Source organism: Schistocerca piceifrons, chromosome 3 (genome assembly GCF_021461385.2).
Source record: "Schistocerca piceifrons isolate TAMUIC-IGC-003096 chromosome 3, iqSchPice1.1, whole genome shotgun sequence".
NCBI classification, from domain to species: Eukaryota; Metazoa; Arthropoda; class Insecta; order Orthoptera; family Acrididae; genus Schistocerca; species Schistocerca piceifrons.
In genome coordinates, this window is record NC_060140.1 from 722,878,467 (window position 1) to 722,898,255 (window position 19,789).

Sequence of the window (19,789 nt, forward strand, 5' to 3'; positions counted from 1 at the left end):
TAGTCTCAAATATTACATCAATGCTGAGATTTTGAATCACCAACAAATTGCACTCCAACAGCTGTCCTACCAATTCCATAGTTAATAGCACCTCTTGTTTCACACTGTTTAATTGCTTACCAGTAGCACCAACAATTTTTATTCTAGAAACACGCATCACTACTATACCCTCTGTGTTTTTAATAGATTAAAAAAAAGGCCAATCAAATCACTACCAATGGCCAGTAAACACTTAACATGTGTATATTGTATACTTGCTGTTATTACAGGTTGACACACTTGCTTTTTACTTACCATGTGATCTTCATACAACAAATCCTCATTAATCCTTTCTTAACTTAACACATTGCCCTCATTATTAACTATAGTTTCAAATACCCCATTCTCATCATTACTGGATTCATCATTTCTATCATCATTATACTTACAGTCAGAATTAGTCACACTTTCACTTACACTATGCTTTAGATTTGGTACCTCTTCCATTTTTTTTCTCTGTTTTAGTCAATTTTGAATCTACATTTTTATTTACTTTTTTCAGTTTTTCCTCTACCACTAATGTACACTTGGTTTCTACCTCAGTTTTTGAATCATTTTTAATGTGGCGATTTGTTTCCCAAGTTTAACCCTATTTTCAGCACATTGTTTCTCGAAAACCTCCACGTTCATACTATTGTCATCACAAAGCTCCTTTCTTTCTTTCACACATTTACAACCCTATGTTAATTTCTCATTAGTATTATCACAGTCTTTAACTAGCATACCAAATATCTTATTTAATTCTGAAACATTAGGACTAACTACCTTAATTTCCTTTTTAATTTCTTTCTTCAGTTCATCTTTTAAGCTAACGATGTCAGTTCTAATGCTATCAGTTTTCTTTTCCACCCTATTAATGTCTTCTTTCATACTACTTTCCATCCTATTCATGTCTTCTTTCGTACTCATATTACTCAAACAATTCAAACTACTCACAATTTGCCTTAAAATTGCTCTCAAATTTTCATCTGCCATAAACTTTTGCCCTTGCTGACTTTCGCTACTAGGTTCCTCCTCCCTGACCTTAATGATCTCATGTACTTCAGTACTGTTTTCGTCCATTCTGCTCACCTCAATATACACTGTAGATGATACTTTTATCATTTCATCTACAATATTACTTTCGTCCCCATCATTCAAAGTTACATTCTTGTCTGATTTATAAGTACTAGCGTCTATAGAACCAGTCTCCTGTTACCCTTGTCTACCATCACGTCTTGTTCATTAAGGTCACTCATTATGTATCAAAACAGCTTTTGCAATGAATTACCTTGTTTTTAATCACTTGTCTGCTGCTGCTCTGTTATGGTTCTCAGGGTGTCATCTGGATCTGCACAGCTGCGGCCAATTATAATTCTCTTGGCAAGACATCTTGCTTATCTCCTCGTCAGCTGTGTCCACCTGCATGCTGATTCGCTGCTCCTATACTCAGTGACTGCTTCCTTAGAACCCATTCGCTGATTGGCTGCTGCACCTTCTTCATTTAGAAACCCCAGCGCTGATTGATTGTATCATCTCTTCCATTTAAATTCCTGTAAACTGCTCAAGTTCACACTTCACTGTCACAGTTTGTGAGTTCTAGTTTACTGTACTCACATACAATAATCCTCATGTCAGGGTACCACATGTAGTGGTTTGCCTATTTTTATTTATTTCTTCATTTCTCATCCTCGGCGTCAATGTACTGGCTGAAAAAATATGCGTTGGATGTGCAGTTACTGTCTACTGTAAATGATGCAGCTGACAGATGAAGCTATCACTTTTCACAACCCCCCAATAATACACAGTTATATATGTCCAGTGCACTGCAGCTGATAGATGAAGCTATCACTTTTCACAACCCCCCAATAATACACAGTTATATATGGCCAGTGCACTATTGTTCTAACTTCCTATAAGCCTCGTTAATAGTTAGCAGATGAACCATCCACATACTGCTACAATAGTTTACTGTTGAAGATCTATGAGCTGTAAAAGCCTAACCACAACGTTCACAGTTCTCGAAGAATAGAAAGGTATGTATGGAGCAGACACTGCCACACATAGCCTAATTGTGTAACTCTTATTACACTGTTAAATTGATGCATTGTTGTCATTCTAACCAGCACAGGTTCCTCGTCTGAAACCCGGCCATGGACTGACTGTCTCATGAGCAAAAATCAGGACCTTATATATCATCATGATAATATGTACTGAAACTACACAGTGCTTAAAGTTAAATTTACAGAAATTACAATTAAAACTTAACTCATTAAATCAAATGAATACATTGAACAATTCCATCTTTTTAACAGTTTCTTCTACTACAAGGGTTAAACCAAATTATTTGTTTTAATTGTGAAATTAACAAATATCATTATGTAAACAATACTTTTGACAAAACTGTTAATTACTTTGGAATTAATTGAGGGCTGGTTTTCCTAACATGTCTCCAACTAGAGCCAAATAGATATTTTAAGAATACTAGCATTTCATCTTCCAAATGTTTACAATTAGTACAGAATTTATATTTGTTTATATGTCAACAACTGAATGTAACTTACGAAACAATTACTGATTTTGCCCTATAATGAAAGATACTAACTAGTAATAGTCAAAATATATTAGAAAATCAATTACATATATAAAACTAGGTACTAAGTTAGATCATGTGTTCTTTACTTTAAAACTGAGGGCCAACCTTTCTCTTTTATGAAAATGCAGATTATACTCAAGTATGTTAATAGTAATTATTTAAAACTGAAAAAACGAGTTTAAGGAGGTGGATGGCAAAACAAGAGGGGAAGTAAAAATATCCCAGCTTGCTTAATCACTATCTGAACTGACACACATTTTTCTACATTTAGAGGTAGCTGCCATTCATCACACCAATTAGAAATTCTAGGTCACCCTGTGTTTCCTATAGTCATCAATAAAGAAACTTTCCTGTATATGACAGGATCATCAGCAAACGGTTGCAGAGTGCTGCTCACCATGTCCATCAGATCATTTATGTATATAGAGTATGATAGCAGTTCTATCACACTTCCCAGGGGCACTCTGATGATACCCTTGTCTCTGATGCAAACTCACCATTGAGGACAAGATATTGAGTTCTATTACTTAAGAAGTCTTTGAGCCATTTACATGTTTGGGTGCCTATTCCATTGCTGGTACCTTCGTCAATAGTTTAACAGTCTGCAGGGAGTTCCATGTCAAATGCTTTTCAGAAATCCAAGGATATGGACTCTGCCTGTTGCCCTTCATCCATAGTTTCCAACACACCATGTGAGAAAAGGGAAGCTGAGTTTCACACAATCAATCCTTTCTAAAACCATGCTGATCTGTGGATAGAAGCAGTAAATTTATTGTATTCAAACTCAGAATATGTTCAAGAATACTGCAGCAAACTTATGTTAAGGATATTGATCTCTAATTTTTCAGATCTGTTCTTCTATCTTGTGTACAGGAGTCATTGCACTTTTTTCCAGTTGCTTGGGACTTTTGGTTGGGAAATAGATTTGTGATAAATACAAGCAAAGTAAAGGCCCAGTACTGTAGAACATTCTTTGTATAACTGAACAGTGATTCCATCTGGACTTGGTAACTCACTTGTTTTCAACTCTTTCCATTGTTTCTTTATGCTGTGGATGCCTACTCCCATGCATTCCTTACAGGAGTCTGTGCGATGATCAAACAATGGTATGTTTATATGATTCTCCTCTATGACAGATTTCTTAAATGCAAAGTTTAAAAATTCAGCTCACCTTTTGCTGTCTTCTACCTGACACACCGGACTGATCAATGATGCCTTTTATACTTTACTGATTTTACATAGGACCAGGATTTTCTTTGGTTCTTGGCAAGATCTCTTCTTGAGGTGTGATGCTGGCAGTTGTTGTATGCTTCATGCATCAACCTTCAAACAAATGCAAGAATCTCTACTAACGTTTGCTTATCATCATTCGTGCATTCTCTTTTGAACCAAGAGTGTAGCAGTCTTTGCTTCCACACCATTTTCTGAATGTTGTTGTTAAACCACTGCGGATCTTTCCCATCCTAAGTCTGCTTACTCATCACATACTTCTCAAGTGCACATTTTACAGTTCGTTTAAACTTTGCCCACAACTCCTCTACATCCATTGTACTGGAACTAAATGTTGTCATTTCATTGTCTCAGTGGGATACTAACAACTGCTGATCTGCCCTTTCCAGCAAAAACACTCTTCTAGCCTTCTTGATTGATTTATTAAATTTTGTCACCTTCATCACTATGATGACATCTTGATCACTAATGCCTGTCTCTGCACTCATACAGTCAGGCATGTTTGTAGCTATAAGTTCTAAAACTTAGCTGCTCAAGGTGAGTTTTAGAAAATGCATTAAAAATTACTTCACTAGATTGTCTGAACTCCAAGTCTGCAGTTGGGAGGTTAAAGTCACCTCCAACTAGTATTTCATGATCTGGATATTTCTGCTCTACTGACTGTATTTAAATGGTTCTGAAATCATGTGACCAGTAAAAATGTCCAACAAATAATTTGATTTTACCTAGAACTGTTATACCCATCCAGGTAACTTCACTGTCATACTCAAATTCAACCTCAATAGAGACAGTATTTTTGTCAACGGCAATCAACACTACCCTTCCTATAGTGTCTAATCTGCCTTTCCAACAAACATTGCATGACTTGCTAAATATCTGACAGCCTTCTACTTTGTATTTCAGCCAGCTCTCAGTCCCAAAAATAATTTGAGCAGGAGAAATTTCCAGGACCACAGAAAATTTGTGAACTTTGTTACAAATATTTTGACAATTTACTGACAAATTTTTGACAGTTAAAGCATATTTACTCTGAACATGGTCTGATTTCCCTATCTGTGTGTCGAATGGCAACCATTCATCAGAGTACCTCAAGCTACTGCCTAGCCTAAAAACCCCTATCTCCACTTTATAAGTAATCTGCTACCTGAGAAGTTGTTTCCTTTGTGTAGTGTGCATCTGACTTTTCAAGAGGAGTGCTACAACGTTCCAGCTAATAATGCAGATCCAGAAATCTGCAGCCAAGACTGTCACAGAGTCAGCAAAGCTTTAGCAAAGATCCTCCATGTGGCTCTGAAACAAAGGACCCCATTCAACTCTGTGAACAATTCTGCAAATTTTGAGCTCTGCTTGCACCCCACTTGCAAGGCCAATAGCCTTCACCACCTCCTCTAGCTTCTCTAGCTTTTGTATGAACTGAGGATGGTCTCACAATCCAAGCAACAAGCATCATTGGTGATGACATGAGCCACAACTTGCAGACAAGTGCACCCTGCATGCTCAATAGTTACAGGAAGGACTCCTCCACATCTTGGGTGAGGCTGCCCAGCAGACAAACCAAGTGCACATTGGCTTTCTTTCCAGTTTCCTAAGGGGCAATATAATGCACCTAACATTGGAGCTTCCAATAACTAGCAAATCCCTTCCCCCCCCCTCCCCCCTCCCCCCCCCCCCCCCCTGCCCTCCGGTATGCCTGCTCAGACTCTGCTAAAGGTGCAGTCACCTGTCAACTCACAGGATGAATCGGTGAGGCCTGATGGTCAGTTTCTACATTGACCATCTGCCTCAAGTGACCAAAACACATTATCGCCCACCACTCATCGTGCTATGAGGATTGATACACCACACCTGGCGGGCATGTCATGCCATAATCTAGTCCCTGCATGTTCTGCCAGACAGCACTCTTCTCTTCTTTCACCTGTACCCTGCTGTCTTGGCCCCATTCCAACATGACAATTGCATTCCTACCAGAGCTGCCAGGGATAGCATTCATGTGTGTGTTTGAGGTGTGATTGCTTGTGTGAATGTGTGTGCATTTTATTTTATGAAGGAAGCTTTGGCCTCAAGCTAAATCTGTAACAGTGTTTTCATTGCACCTGTCTGCAGCTCTATGTGTCAACTTTATTGTGAGTAGCAATCTATCCTTTTCCTAATATTGTTGATATTTCAACCCAAACTTTCTATTGTTTGATTTTCATACAGACTCTGCTGGCCACCAAATGGTGCTTGGCTCTGGTACCACGTACCACTACCAGTCATTTCCTTTCTTGTTCCATTCGCAAACAGAATGAGGGAAAAATGACTATATGCCTCCATATGTGACCTACTTTCTCTCATTTTTGCAGCTCTGATGTAAAATTTACATCGGCAGCAGTAGAATCATTCCGCACTTGGCCTCAAATGCCAGTTCTCCAGATTAACTGGAAAGTGCCCCATGGAAAGAATGTTGTCTTCATTCCAATGATTCCCACTTGAGTTCATGAAGCATTTGTATAATACTTCTGTGCTGATCAAACCTATTTGTAACAAATCTAGCAGCATGGCTCTGAATTCATCCAGTGTCTTCCTCTAATCTGACTTGGTGGAGATCCCAAACACTTGAGCAGTACTCAAGAATTTGTAGGACTAGTTCTGTGTATGCCATCTCCTTTACACTTTCCCAAACTCTCTCCCAATAAAAAGAAGTTGACCATTCACCTTTCCTACAACCAGCCTTATACACTCATTCGATTTCATATCACTTTTCAATGTTAAACACAGGTTTATAATGAGTGTGACTATGTCAAGCAGTGTATTACTAATGATATCAATGTAATGGAAGGAAACATTCCACGTGGGAAAAATTATATATAAAAACAAAGATGAGGTAACTTACCGAACAAAAGCGCTGGCAGGTCGATAGACACACAAACAAACACAAACATACACACAAAATTCAAGCTTTCGCAACAAACTGTTGCCTCATCAGGAAAGAGGGAAGGAGAGGGGAAGACGAAAGGAAGTGGGTTTTAAGGGAGAGGGTAAGGAGTCATTCCAATCCCGGGAGCGGAAAGACTTACCTTAGGGGGAAAAAAGGACAGGTATACACTCGCACACACGCACATATCCATCCACACATACAGACACAAGCAGACATATTTCATGTCTGCTTGTGTCTGTATGTGTGGATGGATATGTGCGTGTGTGCGAGTGTATACCTGTCCTTTTTTCCCCCTAAGGTAAGTCTTTCCACTCCCGGGATTGGAATGACTCCTTACCCTCTCCCTTAAAACCCACTTCCTTTCGTCTTCCCCTCTCCTTCCCTCTTTCCTGATGAGGCAACAGTTTGTTGCGAAAGCTTGAATTTTGTGTGTATGTTTGTGTTTGTTTGTGTGTCTATCGACCTGCCAGCGCTTTTGTTCGGTAAGTTACCTCATCTTTGTTTTTATATATAGTGTATTACTAATGCTATATTCAAATATTATAGGAATGTTTCTCCTGCTCACCCACATTAACTTACATATTTATACATTTAGAGGAAGCCATCATTAATCTCACCAACTAGAAATTCTGTCTAAATCATTTTGTATCCTCCTAGAGTCACTCAACAATGACACCTTCCTATACACCACAGTGTCATCAGCAAACAGCCATAAATTGCTACCCACTTTGTCTGTCCAGTCATTTATTTATATAAATTTGTATGTACTGGAAATTTCTTGGGAAGGAGGACATAATGGGTCATCTTGGACAAAAAGTGAGTTTAAGTGTGACATAGGGAAGTTTATTGGGATCCTTGCTGTTCATATGGCATGTTAATGACCTGACAGACAATACTAGTGGTAACCTCAGACTTTTTGTATATGATACTGTTATCTACAATGAAGAGCTATCTAAAATAATCTGTAAAATTATCCAGTCAGATCTTGATAAATTTTGAAACTAGTGCAAAGATAGAAAACTTGCATTAACTGTTTAGAAACTTAAAATTATGCCCTTCATGAAACACAGAAAAGTAGTATCTCTTGACTATAATATCAGTGAGTCACAGTTGCAATCAGTCAACTCTTAAAAATACCTAGATGTAACAGTTTATTTGGATATGAAAGGAAATGGTCACATAGGCTCTGTCATGGGTAATGCAGATGGCAGAATTCAGTTCTTTGACTACATACTGAAAAATCGCAGTTAGTCTGGAAAGGAGACTGTCTACAAAACACTTTTGCATACCATCCTACAATATTTGCAATGTGTGTGGGACATTAAATATATTCCAGGGCAGCTTAATGGCTACAGGTTTACAGAATGAATTTTCGATCTGCAGCAGAGTGTGTGTTGATTTGAAACTTTGTAGCAAATGAAAATTTTTTGCCAGGCCGAGACTCAAACCTGGCATCTTTGCCTGTCATGAGCAAGTGCTCATCAACTGAGCAGCCAAGCAAAACTCATAGCTTCAATTTTGCCAGTACTTCACCTCTTACCTTACAATCTTCATGGAAATTATTCTGTACACCTTGTAGGACTAGCAAGGAACAAAGGATATTACAGAGAAAGGGTTTAGCCACAACCTAGGAGATTATTTCTAGAATTAATTTTCACTGTGCAGTCGACTGTGTGCTAATTTGAAACATCCTGGTAGATTAAAAATGTGACAAATCATGATTCAAATTTGGGACGTATTGTATACAAATAAGATATTAAATTATTTGGTATAAACAACAATTGCACAAAAACAACATCTACAAATGTAATACAATGATTCTCTGGAGCTTAATTACTGCTGCTGTTGCTACTGCTGGTGACAGCGGTGATATTCTGCATACTATTTAGAGTAGTTGACCTGGTTAAAATTTCTCTTTCATATGGTCTTCCATCGATGCTTACTGTAAAAGTTCAGGAACAAATAAAGAACACCTTTTGCAAGTCCTCTGCTCCTTTTTTCCATCTATTTAATTATAGATCACATTTTGGAAGACCCTCTTGTTTCTGGAATGATTTACAATATGTATTGCTGCAGGAATACAGGTATACTAAGTTACTTCTACAATCAGCATCAGAATATACCAGTAATGATATTGTGCATACATTACTAGTTAAATACCCCCATCATAATCTATTTAGACGTAAAAGAGCTGCAGATCACTTTCTTTTAAAATCAGCAAAAGGCCTTTACTTTGGAAAAACATGCTCCTCTTTCCATTGCATGGTACAGTTCACATATTAATTCAAGCAGTTGACATGGACATATTGATTATTGTTGAAAGATAACTGCTAGTATGTACTGTAAGAATTAGGAGCCAGCGCAGGTGTGGTGGGGAGGGGGGATGAGTACAGGGCAGGGTGGCAGGGGCGCAGAAGGGATGGACAACATTTCCTACAGTTCTTATGGAGATATGCGTACTCAGTACCCAAACATTCAAACAGATATACTGACTAATGAGGTAAACTTCTAATTTAATTTTGAATTTTGCTACAAAACTCAATAGCTTGACATGTGGCTGAGAATAGAAAGTCCAGAAAATGGAGCTTTGCTTTGTACCCTATGCAGAAATAGAGAGTCTACATGAGAATACTTTTTATATCTTTTATGTCAGTCTTGTATGACACAGATAATTTTGATATGTTTTTTACCATTTTCTTATTAGTATTACAGAAGTCTAATGCATTGTAAAGTAAGTGTAAGAATTCCAAGATACTGCAGGAGGTCTCTGCAAGAAATCAGGCTGTCTAGAGATAGAAGAGGTTGACAGTCTTAAATTACTGGGATTACAACTTGATAATAAATTCAGTTGGGAGGAGCACACCACAGAACTGCAGAAACACCTTAACAAATCTGTATTTGCAATTCGAGTGTTAGCAGACATAGGCGACATAAAAATGAAAAAGCTTGCATACTTTGCCTACTTTCATTCCATAATGTCATATGGTATAATATTTTGGGGTAACTCTTCAAGTCAAACAAATGTTTTCAGAGTCCAAAAGCATGTAATGCGTATTATTTGTGGAGTAAATTCATGGACGTCCTGTAGAAACCTCTTCAAAGAACTGGGTATACTAACTACTGCCTCTCAGTATATTTACTCCTTAATGAAATTTGTCCTAAATAATATATATCTTTTTCCAACAAACAGCTCAGTTCATACATACAATACCAGGAACAAAAATGCTCTGCACATGGACTTAAAAGCACTTACTTTAGTTCAAAAAGGGGTCCACTACTCAGGAACTCTCATCTTCAATAATTTGCCAGCAAACATAAAATATTCAGTTACAAATAAAGATCAGTTTAAAAGGAGCCTGAAAGACTTACTAGTGGCCAACTCATTCTACTCCAGTGATGAATTTTTTAATAGAAACAAATAATGTATGTATATATTCATACTATTAGTATTGTTATTTCAGCTTTAAAAAAAATTTAAAAAAATAATTTACATGTTCCACTTCCATGAGGAGCTCCTCAGTACGGATCTATGGAACGAAAAAATAATCTAATCTAATCTAATCTAATCTCTATTCCCCATAATACTCTTGATGATTATTTTTGCACAATAATTACATTATTGAGGTTAGCTGATTTGCCCCAGAAGATTACTCTGCTAGATGTAAGGAAATCAATAAATGCAAAATGTGAAAAAAACATTATTTCCAGAAGTCATTGTGGAAATAGACAGTTTTCAGTACAAAGCAGTCTAAGCTGAGTATTTCTTCAGTGTATCAATACACTCATTAAATTTGATCTTGTCCATCTGGATGTCAGTGTTTATCGTCTAATGATCAATATCATGTTAAGAACTTGTAAATCAATGTAATCATTTTGCAATTGCAAAGTTGGGTTTTTTCAACATTAATGTGAACCTGTATGGTTGATGTGAAGTTGACAGCAGAAATAATTGCACCTCTATTGGATACTGTCATCTGCTCATTCCAAAAAGGAGTATTTCCTGATCAACCTAAATTAATTAAAGTAGTGCCTGTATACAAAAAGGGGAAAAGATGCCAATCCTAACAATTACAGACCAGTATATTTAGTATCTGGCTTCTCCACAATATTAGAAATGCTTATACTAAACAGACTAGGTGCTCACCTGGAAAAGAATGATGTAGTAACTTCAGAGTAGTACAGGTGCCAGATATGGAAATCAATGAAAAGAGAAGTTGAATCATTAACAGAATTTCTGGTACAGGCCTTGGAGAACAGGATTGCAATGTCTGGAGTTTTTCTTGACCTATCCAAGGTGTTTGACACAATTAATCTTTCAATCCTAGTAAAGAAACCAGAGAATACTAGTCTTCATGGATGTGCAGCAGACTGGGTAACATCATATCTCAGCATCAGGAAGTAATATGAAATCATGAACAACTTATACAGACCACAAGTTAGGAGCATTATGTATACCATACCTCAAGGATCTGTAATGCAACCTGTCCTCTTCAATTTCTTTGTAAATAATACAATGTTGTTGTGGTCTTCAGTCCTGAGACTGGTTTGATGCAGCTCTCCATGCTACTCTATCCTGTGCAAGCTTCTTCATCTCCCAGTACCTACTGCAACCTACATCCTTCTGAATCTGTTTAGTGTATTCATCTCTTGGCCTCCCTCTACGATTTTTACCCTCCACGCTGCCTTCCAATACTAAATTGGTGATCCCCTGATGCCTCAGAACATGTCCTACCAACCGGTCCCTTCTTGTAGTCAAGTTGTGCCACAAGCTCCTCTTCTCCCCAATCCTATTCAATACAACTTCATTAGTTATATGATCTATCCATCTAATTTTCAGCATTCTTCTGTAGCACCACATTTTGAAAGCTTCTATTCTCTTCTTGTCCAAACTAGTTATCGTCCATGTTTCACTTCCATACATGGCTACATTCCATACAAAAACTTTCAGAAACGACTTCCTGACACTTAAATCGATACTCGATGTTAACAAATTTCTCTTCTTCAGTAATGCTTTCCTAGCCATTGCCAGTCTACATTTGATATCCTCTCTACTTCAGCTATCATCAGTTATTTTGCTCCCCAAATAGCAAAACTCCTTTACTACTTTAAGTGTCTCATTTCCTAATCTAATTCCTCAGCATCACCTGACTTAATCCTTGTTTTGCTTTTGTTGATGTTCATCTTGTACCCTCCTTTCAAGACACTATCCATTCCGTTCAACTGCTCTTCCAAGTCCTTTGCTGTCTCTGGCAGAATTACAATGTCATTGGCGAACCTCAAAGTTTTTATTTCTTCTCCATGGATTTTAATACCTACTCCGAATTTTTCTTTTGTTTCCTTTACTGCTTGCTCAATATACAGATTGAATAACATCAGGGATAGACTACAACCCTGTCTCACTCCCTTCCCAACCACTGCTTCCCTTTCATGTCCCTCGACTCTTATAACTGCCATCTGGTTTCTGTACAAATTGTTAATAGCCTTTCGCTCCCTGTATTTTACCCCTGTCACCTTCAGAATTTGAAAGAGAGTATTCCAGTCAACATCGTCAAAAGCTTTCTCTAAGTCTACAAATGCTAGAAACGTAGGTTTGCCTTTCCTTAATGTAGCTTCCAAGATAAGTCGTACGGTCAGTATTGACTCACATGTTCCAATATTTCTATGGAATCCAAACTGATCTTCCCCGAGGTTGGCTTCTAACAGTTTTTCCATTTGTCTGTAAAGAATTCGCCTTAGTATTTTGCATCCGTGACTTATTAAACTGATTGTTCGGTAATTTTCACATCTGTCAGCACCTGCTTTCTTTGGGATTGGAATTATTATATTCTTCTTGAAGTCTGAGGGTATTTTGCCTGTCTCATACATCTTGCTCACCAGATGGTAGAGTTTTGTCAGGACTGCCTCTCCCAAGGCCGTCAGTAGTTCTAATGGAATGTTGTCTATTCCTGGGGCCTTGTTTTGACTCAGGTCTTTCAGTGCTCTGTCAACCTCTTCACGCAGTATCGTATCTCCCATTTCATCTACATCCTCTTCCATTTCCATAATATTATCCTCAAGTACATTGCCCTTGTATAGACCCTCTATATACTCCTTCCACCTTTCTGCTTTCCCTTCTTTGCTTAGAACTGGGATTCCATCTTAGCTCTTGATATTCATACAAGTGGTTCTCTTTTCTCCAAAGGTCTCTCTAATTTTCCTGTAGGCAGTATCTATCTTACCCCTAGTGAGATATGCCTCTACATCCTTACATTTGTCCTCTAGCCATCCCTGCTTAGCCATTTTGCACTTCCTGTTGATCTCATTATTGAGACGTTTGTATTCCTTTTTGCCTGCTTCACATACTGCATTTTTATATTTTCTCCTTTCATCAATTAAATTCAATATTTCTTCTGTTACCCAAGGATTTCTACTAGCCCTCGTCTTTTTACCTACTAGATCCTCTGCTGCCTTCACTACTTCATCTCTCAAAGCTACCCTTTCTTCTTCTACTGTATTTCTTTCTCCCATTCTTGTCAATTGTTCCCTTATGCTCTCCCTGAAACTCTGTACAACCTCTGGTTTAGACAGTTTATCCAGGTCCCATCTCCTTAAACTCCCACCTTTTTGCAGTTTCTTCAGTTTTAATCTACAGTTCATAACCAATTGATTGTGGTCAGAGTCCACATCTGCCCCTGGAAATGTCTTACAATTCAAAACCTGGCTGCTAAATCTCTGTCTGACCATTATATAATCTATCTGAAACCTGTCAGTATCTCCAGGCTTCTTCCATGTATAGAACCTTCTTTTATCATTCTTGAACCAAGTGTTAGCTATGATTAAGTTGTGCTCTGTGCAAAATTCTATCAGGCGGCTTCCTCTTTCATTTCTTAGCCCGAATCCATATTCACCTACTATGTTTCCTTCTCTCCCTTTTCCTACTACCAAATCCCAGTCACCCATGACTATTAAATTTTCATCTCCCTTCACTATCTGAATAATTTCTTTTATTTCATCATACATTTCTTCAATTTCTTTGTCATCTGCAGAGCTAGTTGGCATATAAACTTGTACTACTGTAGTAGGCGTGGGCTTCGGTCTATCTTGTCCACAATAATGTGTTCACTATGCTGTTTGTAGTAGCTTACCCACACTCCTATTTCTTTATTCATTATTAAACCGACTCCTGCATTACCCCCATTTGATTTTGTATTTATAACCCTGTATTCGCCTGACCAAAAGTCTTGTTCCTCCTGCCACCGAACTTCACTAATTCCTACTATATCTAACTTTAACCTATCCATTTCCCTTTTTAAATTTTCTAACCTACCTGCTCGATTAAGGGATCTGATATTCCACGCTCCGATCAGTAGAACGCCAGTTTTCTTTCTCCTCATAACGATGTCCTCCTGAGTAGTCCCCACCCGGAGATCCAAATGGGGGACTATTTTACCTCCGGAATATTTTACCCAAGAGGATACCATCATCATTTAGCCATACAGTAAAGCTGCATGCCCTCGGGAAAATTTACGGCTGTAGTTTCCCCTTGCTTTCAGCTGTTCGCAGTACCAGCACAGCAATAGTACAAATGCATGTGAAAATAAAGACCCTGTATGTAGATACTATGACTATGCTCAATGTTTCCAACAGTTCTGAAGCACTTGAGAAAAACACTTTCATATCAGTCGACAAAGCAACATAATTTCTAACAGAAAGTGAGTTAATAATTAATTTAAAAAATTTGTACACGATTCAACAATAAACAAAAAGGAGAGCACATGGGTGTTTTCTAAATGAAAAAGGACTGGAAGAAGCAACTTCCATTCAGTTTTTAGATATAATGATAGACAGTGAGCTAAATTGGAGCCAGAAGATAAACACTGTTTCCAATAAGTTAAGAACAGTGTTATTTGTATTGAAACAGCTGGGTCAGTATTCTTATCAAGACCTTCTGTGCACTGCCTATCATGGACTTTTCGAACCATATATGCAATATGGAATCACAGCATGGGAAAACTAAACCATGACAGGAATGAACTACAGAAGAAAGCTATTTGAATTATATTGAAAAAGGGGCAGAAACAATCTTATAGAAATTGTTTCAACGATCTTAATAGTTTGACATTTCCATCACTGTATATATTTAAGACCACTGGAACTGCGATACAATATCCCTCAAAACTGGTGACCAATGACACTATTTGTCCCCATAATGCAAGGAACAGAAACCAATTGCAGCACTTTCCACATAGACTTCAAATTTTCGAAAAAGGAGCTAAATACTCTGGAATCAAGTTAATAAAAGATTTCCAAGAGAATTACAAAACCTCAAAACTGATAGGATTTTCCATGAAACCCTAAAAAAGTTTGTAATGGACGAAAAATTCTATAGCACGGCCGAGTACATGAGCTGACAGTGAGCAAAAAGTCACCCTGTGAGGGATAAGTTCTTTTTACGTGATACTACATTAAGAGAAACTAGCATTAGAAATTGATGTTAGAAAATGAACTATACTTATACTCATTGATGCACATTTTCTATCTCTTTTCTCTATTCATAAATGGAAGTCACCTCCAAAAGGTTTTGGTATATAATCTGTAAACAATTTGTACATATTGTCTGAATTACAATGAATTAAAGTTCAGTTGTGAAAACGATGTCACTGTCACCTACTGAACAGTGGCCATAACTTGAGAGAGTAGCAGTGCTTTGAGTTAGCAGAAAGCATGACCACATTTAAATCTGGTTGATAGTTTACTGGTAGAGCACTTGGCTAGTAATTGAAAGGTTGCAGAATCAAATCCCAGCTAGGTCATTTTTTTTTTTTTTTTTTTTACACTGCCTTTTAACCTAGTATTCATCTCTTGATGATGTGGAGATTTGTCAGAAAGAAGACGTGACTCAGATTCCACTTTACACTGCTACTTTCCTTTTTACAGTTTGATAACTAGTTAGGAGAATGCAAGCCACCTTCATGACATCAAACTGATTGCAATCACATACAACTCCACTCACTTAAGTGAGGCACCACAGATATCACAATATCTCATTTCCCCAAGCAAAATTTCATGGTCTTTACAATGAGCAGTCTTGAGACAGCCACAGAAAATGGGATATTTTTTCCTAATAAACTCTGCCACAAATGCTTTTTGAATGCTGTTATGATATTCTAACTGAAAAGCTTAACAATCTATTGATCTATTGCTAGGAAGGTAAGTAGGTACAGACAGATTTTTCAAAACTGCATCAAACAACTGAAATGAGTAAGATGTAATAATGGTTTACTTACTTACCTGCATTTTTATTAATGTTGTTCAGTCATCCAGAAAAGTTTCATGTTAGCATATACTCAAGACTCTTTCTGAAAGCTGTCCATGGACAATAGCTAAGCCATTTCCCACAACTTCCAATGCCTCAGAGGTGTTAGTCCAGCACATAAGAGGTCTACAGAAAGGCCTTTGTGGAGATTACAAAGAAAGAGGTACTAAAAGACAGAAGCCATAAGTTGAGTTGTCAGGCATGCCTAGGTAGTATACTCAGAAAGAACTTTTGTTGTGTAAGGGGAGGATACAGGTCTGAGGCACAATTGAGTACACAGCATTAACCTGCCATAAACAATAGATATTTAGTGTGTCTATCTCACCAATGTATCATTTCTGAGTTAGGAGAAAAAAGGCAGGTAAGAAAATACAAAATGCATAACCAGTAGAGAGGAAAATAAGCATTTTTGAATGACAGGGTTTTGACCTGTGTGTGTGTGTGTGTGTGTGTGTGTGTGTGTGTGAACACTTCCAACTTATAGCTATATAATAATAATGGAAACCCATTCTTATTTGTTCTTGTCCTTGATTTTTTGCCTGATATTGAATTTTAACCATTCAGTTTAGATTATTAATGTGCCTCTACTTGTGAACGAACAGTGCTGGCTCTAAGATTAATGATTTATTCACATTTCAGGTCTACTGGTCTATTTTCTTTATGGCATTCATCACAGCAAAGAAAGTGATCATGCCAGCTCATATTCAATCCTGATGACTTCATCAGAAGCTGGTAAGATTAAATGGGGATCTACATATAACACACAGCAAATCAATCCAGTGGTATTATCACAAATTAAAATTGCCCCAAGTGCAAAAGATATTACTACTGATGAAAAGAAGCCTATAGTGGCTCAGGAAGAAGTGCCAAAGTAATTATATTGATACTCAATTATGCTTTCATGGGGATGGGAAACAGAAAGCAGCAAAGAATTCTTTAATGTTTCCAGTGTGATATATTTTAAAAATGTATTATTGTTATTGTTGGAAGCCCAATCTGACTCTTAAATGTTGTTTAAAATTAGTAATTTATATAACAAGGAAAAGTACATAATATATACATTACAGTTAAGTTTTTAGACATGTGTGTTATAGATTAACAAATTGACGATATTTACACAAAATTAGTTATGGGGAATGTACACTGGTATCCAAAATTAAAGCAACAAATGGAAAAGTTGCAAGTTTGTGTTTATTTTGCCACAAAACAGTACAAACAGCTGATAGCAAAGTAGAAACAGTGTAAAGAATACAGAATGTGAACAACTGCAACCTAATTAACAGTAGATGAGAATTTTCTCCATTTTTTCTAACTTAACAGATTTGCACACACATTGCAACAACTGGTTAACGTGCTCATCGTGGCATGTGACCACCTCTGGCAGCAATAAAGGCCTGACAACAATGGAGCATGTTGTGAATAATGTCATCAGTGCCATGTTGAGGCAATAATGCCCATTCTTCCTGCAGAGCCACTCTTAAGTCTTGAAGAGTGGTTGGTGGATGTTGATGTGATGAAACGTGTGTCCCTAGTGTATCCCAGACATGCTCTATAGGATTCAAATCGAGAAAGCAAGCAGACACCATGAGTACAGATCTTCCATTTCCAAGAAAACATCAACCATTCATTCCCTATGAGTTCGAGCAGTATTGTCCATCAATATGAAGTCTGGGTACACAGCACCTCACAACAACTGTAGATGAGGTCCTAAGACTCGTCATGGTACCTGACAGCAGCTAAACCTTTCCGATTCACCCATACAATTTCTTGAAGAGGAGTTTGATTGGTGATTCTCCTAGATATCAGTCTCTTTCCACAATGTTTGGGTCTCAAAATCATATTCCACATTCCCTTCACACGTGAATCCCTCAAGAATTGCTCTCCATACTAAACTGGGACTCATCTGTACATAGCACATCAGCCTACTTTTCAACTGTCCAGGTGGCATGTTGACAACTCCAATCTAGGCATTCCTTTTGTGAAGACATGTTAAAGGCACACTTGCAGCAGGTCTCTGACTAAGTGTCACTCTGGTGGAGGCCTTATCTACATAGTTTTCCTTGATACAACATGTCCAGTGGATGCTACAAGGTCTGATGCCAGTTGCTGTGCAGTACTAAGGCAGTATTGTCTTGCCCTTACCACCAAATAACAGTCCTCTCTGTCTGATGTCACACGTGGCTGCCCTAGCCTAGTCTCGGGGATACAGTTTCAGTCTCTATAAGCTGTTGCCACATCCAAGAAACAACAGATTGATTCATGTTAAGTCAGCAGGCCCCATGAGTTAGTGACTGCCGTCCTTCCATTCTTCCTATGGCCCTCCACTGCAGAGAGCCTGGTGGGGATCTTCTCTGTGTCATACTGCACTGTCTGTGACTGTGCACATAGTAATTGTGGCTCTGACAGTACCTGGCACCAACAAGTGCCATTTTTGGCATCATTTTCCATTGACCAAATGCTACCTTCTGTGCAGAACACAGTTGTACAGACATCTATTGACAGTTTGTATGATTAAATCATGAATTAGACTCAGGATGGGGAAATAGTGGTTTGTGGCATTAATTTTGAACATCAGTGTATATTTCTATTATAACCATAACAAACCATTTAGCTCAGTGTCTGAAATGAATTGGTGTTGACTGTAACTATAGTAATCACCTTTTTTTAAATAACATAAGTGTATTGAAGCTATACAAATAATCACTTTGCAATTCTGTGTTTAGTTGCAGACTGAAGGTTATACGTGACAGTGGTACATCTTAAAACACAGCTTTTATTCGTGTTTGCACAGTTTCATAGATAGCTACTGAATGTGATAGTATATAATTTGATTGATATAGGCCATAAGGGTACACCTAACATAAACTATAATGACAGGATAAAATGAAGAGGGGATACAAAAAGTCATTTCAAGATACAAATATACCCAAGCACAAAAGGAAGGACAGTCAATGTTATCCTCTCTCTACTACCTTAGTAATGTAATAACACTGTTTATTTTATTTCCTTCCAATCTTGTCTATTCAAGTATTGGTGACATATGTACCTTCTTCTATACTTTCCCAACTATCGCTTAGTGAGTAGTAGAGAAAAGGCTCTAAATAATTCAAATTTAATGAATTTTTTTTTTCTTTCTTTACTCCACTACTCTTCTGTCAATAGTCCCAAGTTTTACTTCATTGAATGTGTAGATGTATCAGTGAAATGCATGATCAACATATGCTCAAAGTGTGCAGTATAATGTAAAATATATAAATAAACAAGGAAAAATATTTTGTATTTGAAAGATAAATTGTGTTGTATTTTTTATTTGTAATAAGGAATTAATCCCCCCTTCAGTAGAGTTCCTGAATTACACCAAAGAATGGTAAAATCTAGGCATCTGCAGGTGAAATGATTAGCAAAGAAAATAGATCACCAAATGACAATATTACGCACTCTTCCAATAACTATTCTTGGATGCAAAAACACATAAATGATTAAAAAATGTAATAAGAGGGTGAAGACAAAATGACATGCTGAATGATTACATGTGGACAGAATTACCTAATAAACTGATTTCAGAGGTACTGAAGAGGAACCCAAAATGAAAAATGCATATGTTTTGAATAGGAAGAGGACAGGACCATACTGCATAAATTCACATAAATGTGGCAAGACTATGATTCTATATGCCAGGAAACAAACTCCTGCTGCACATAGTGACAAAATGAGGGTAATAAAGAGAGGATAT

The 19,789-nt window shown here is 37.5% G+C and overlaps 1 protein-coding gene across 2 annotated transcripts in view; it reads left to right on the forward strand.

Annotated features, from left to right (window-relative positions):
• LOC124788320 (cationic amino acid transporter 4) overlaps positions 1-19,348 on the forward strand; it is a 265,804-nt gene extending 246,456 nt beyond the window's left edge. For both annotated transcript variants that reach the window (XM_047255559.1, XM_047255558.1), the window contains one exon: positions 16,696-19,348. In XM_047255559.1, the coding sequence (XP_047111515.1) occupies positions 16,696-16,931 (236 nt within the window). In that variant the 3' untranslated portion in view covers positions 16,932-19,348. The remainder of the gene's footprint in view (positions 1-16,695) is intronic.
• Positions 19,349-19,789: the final 441 nt, after the last annotated feature.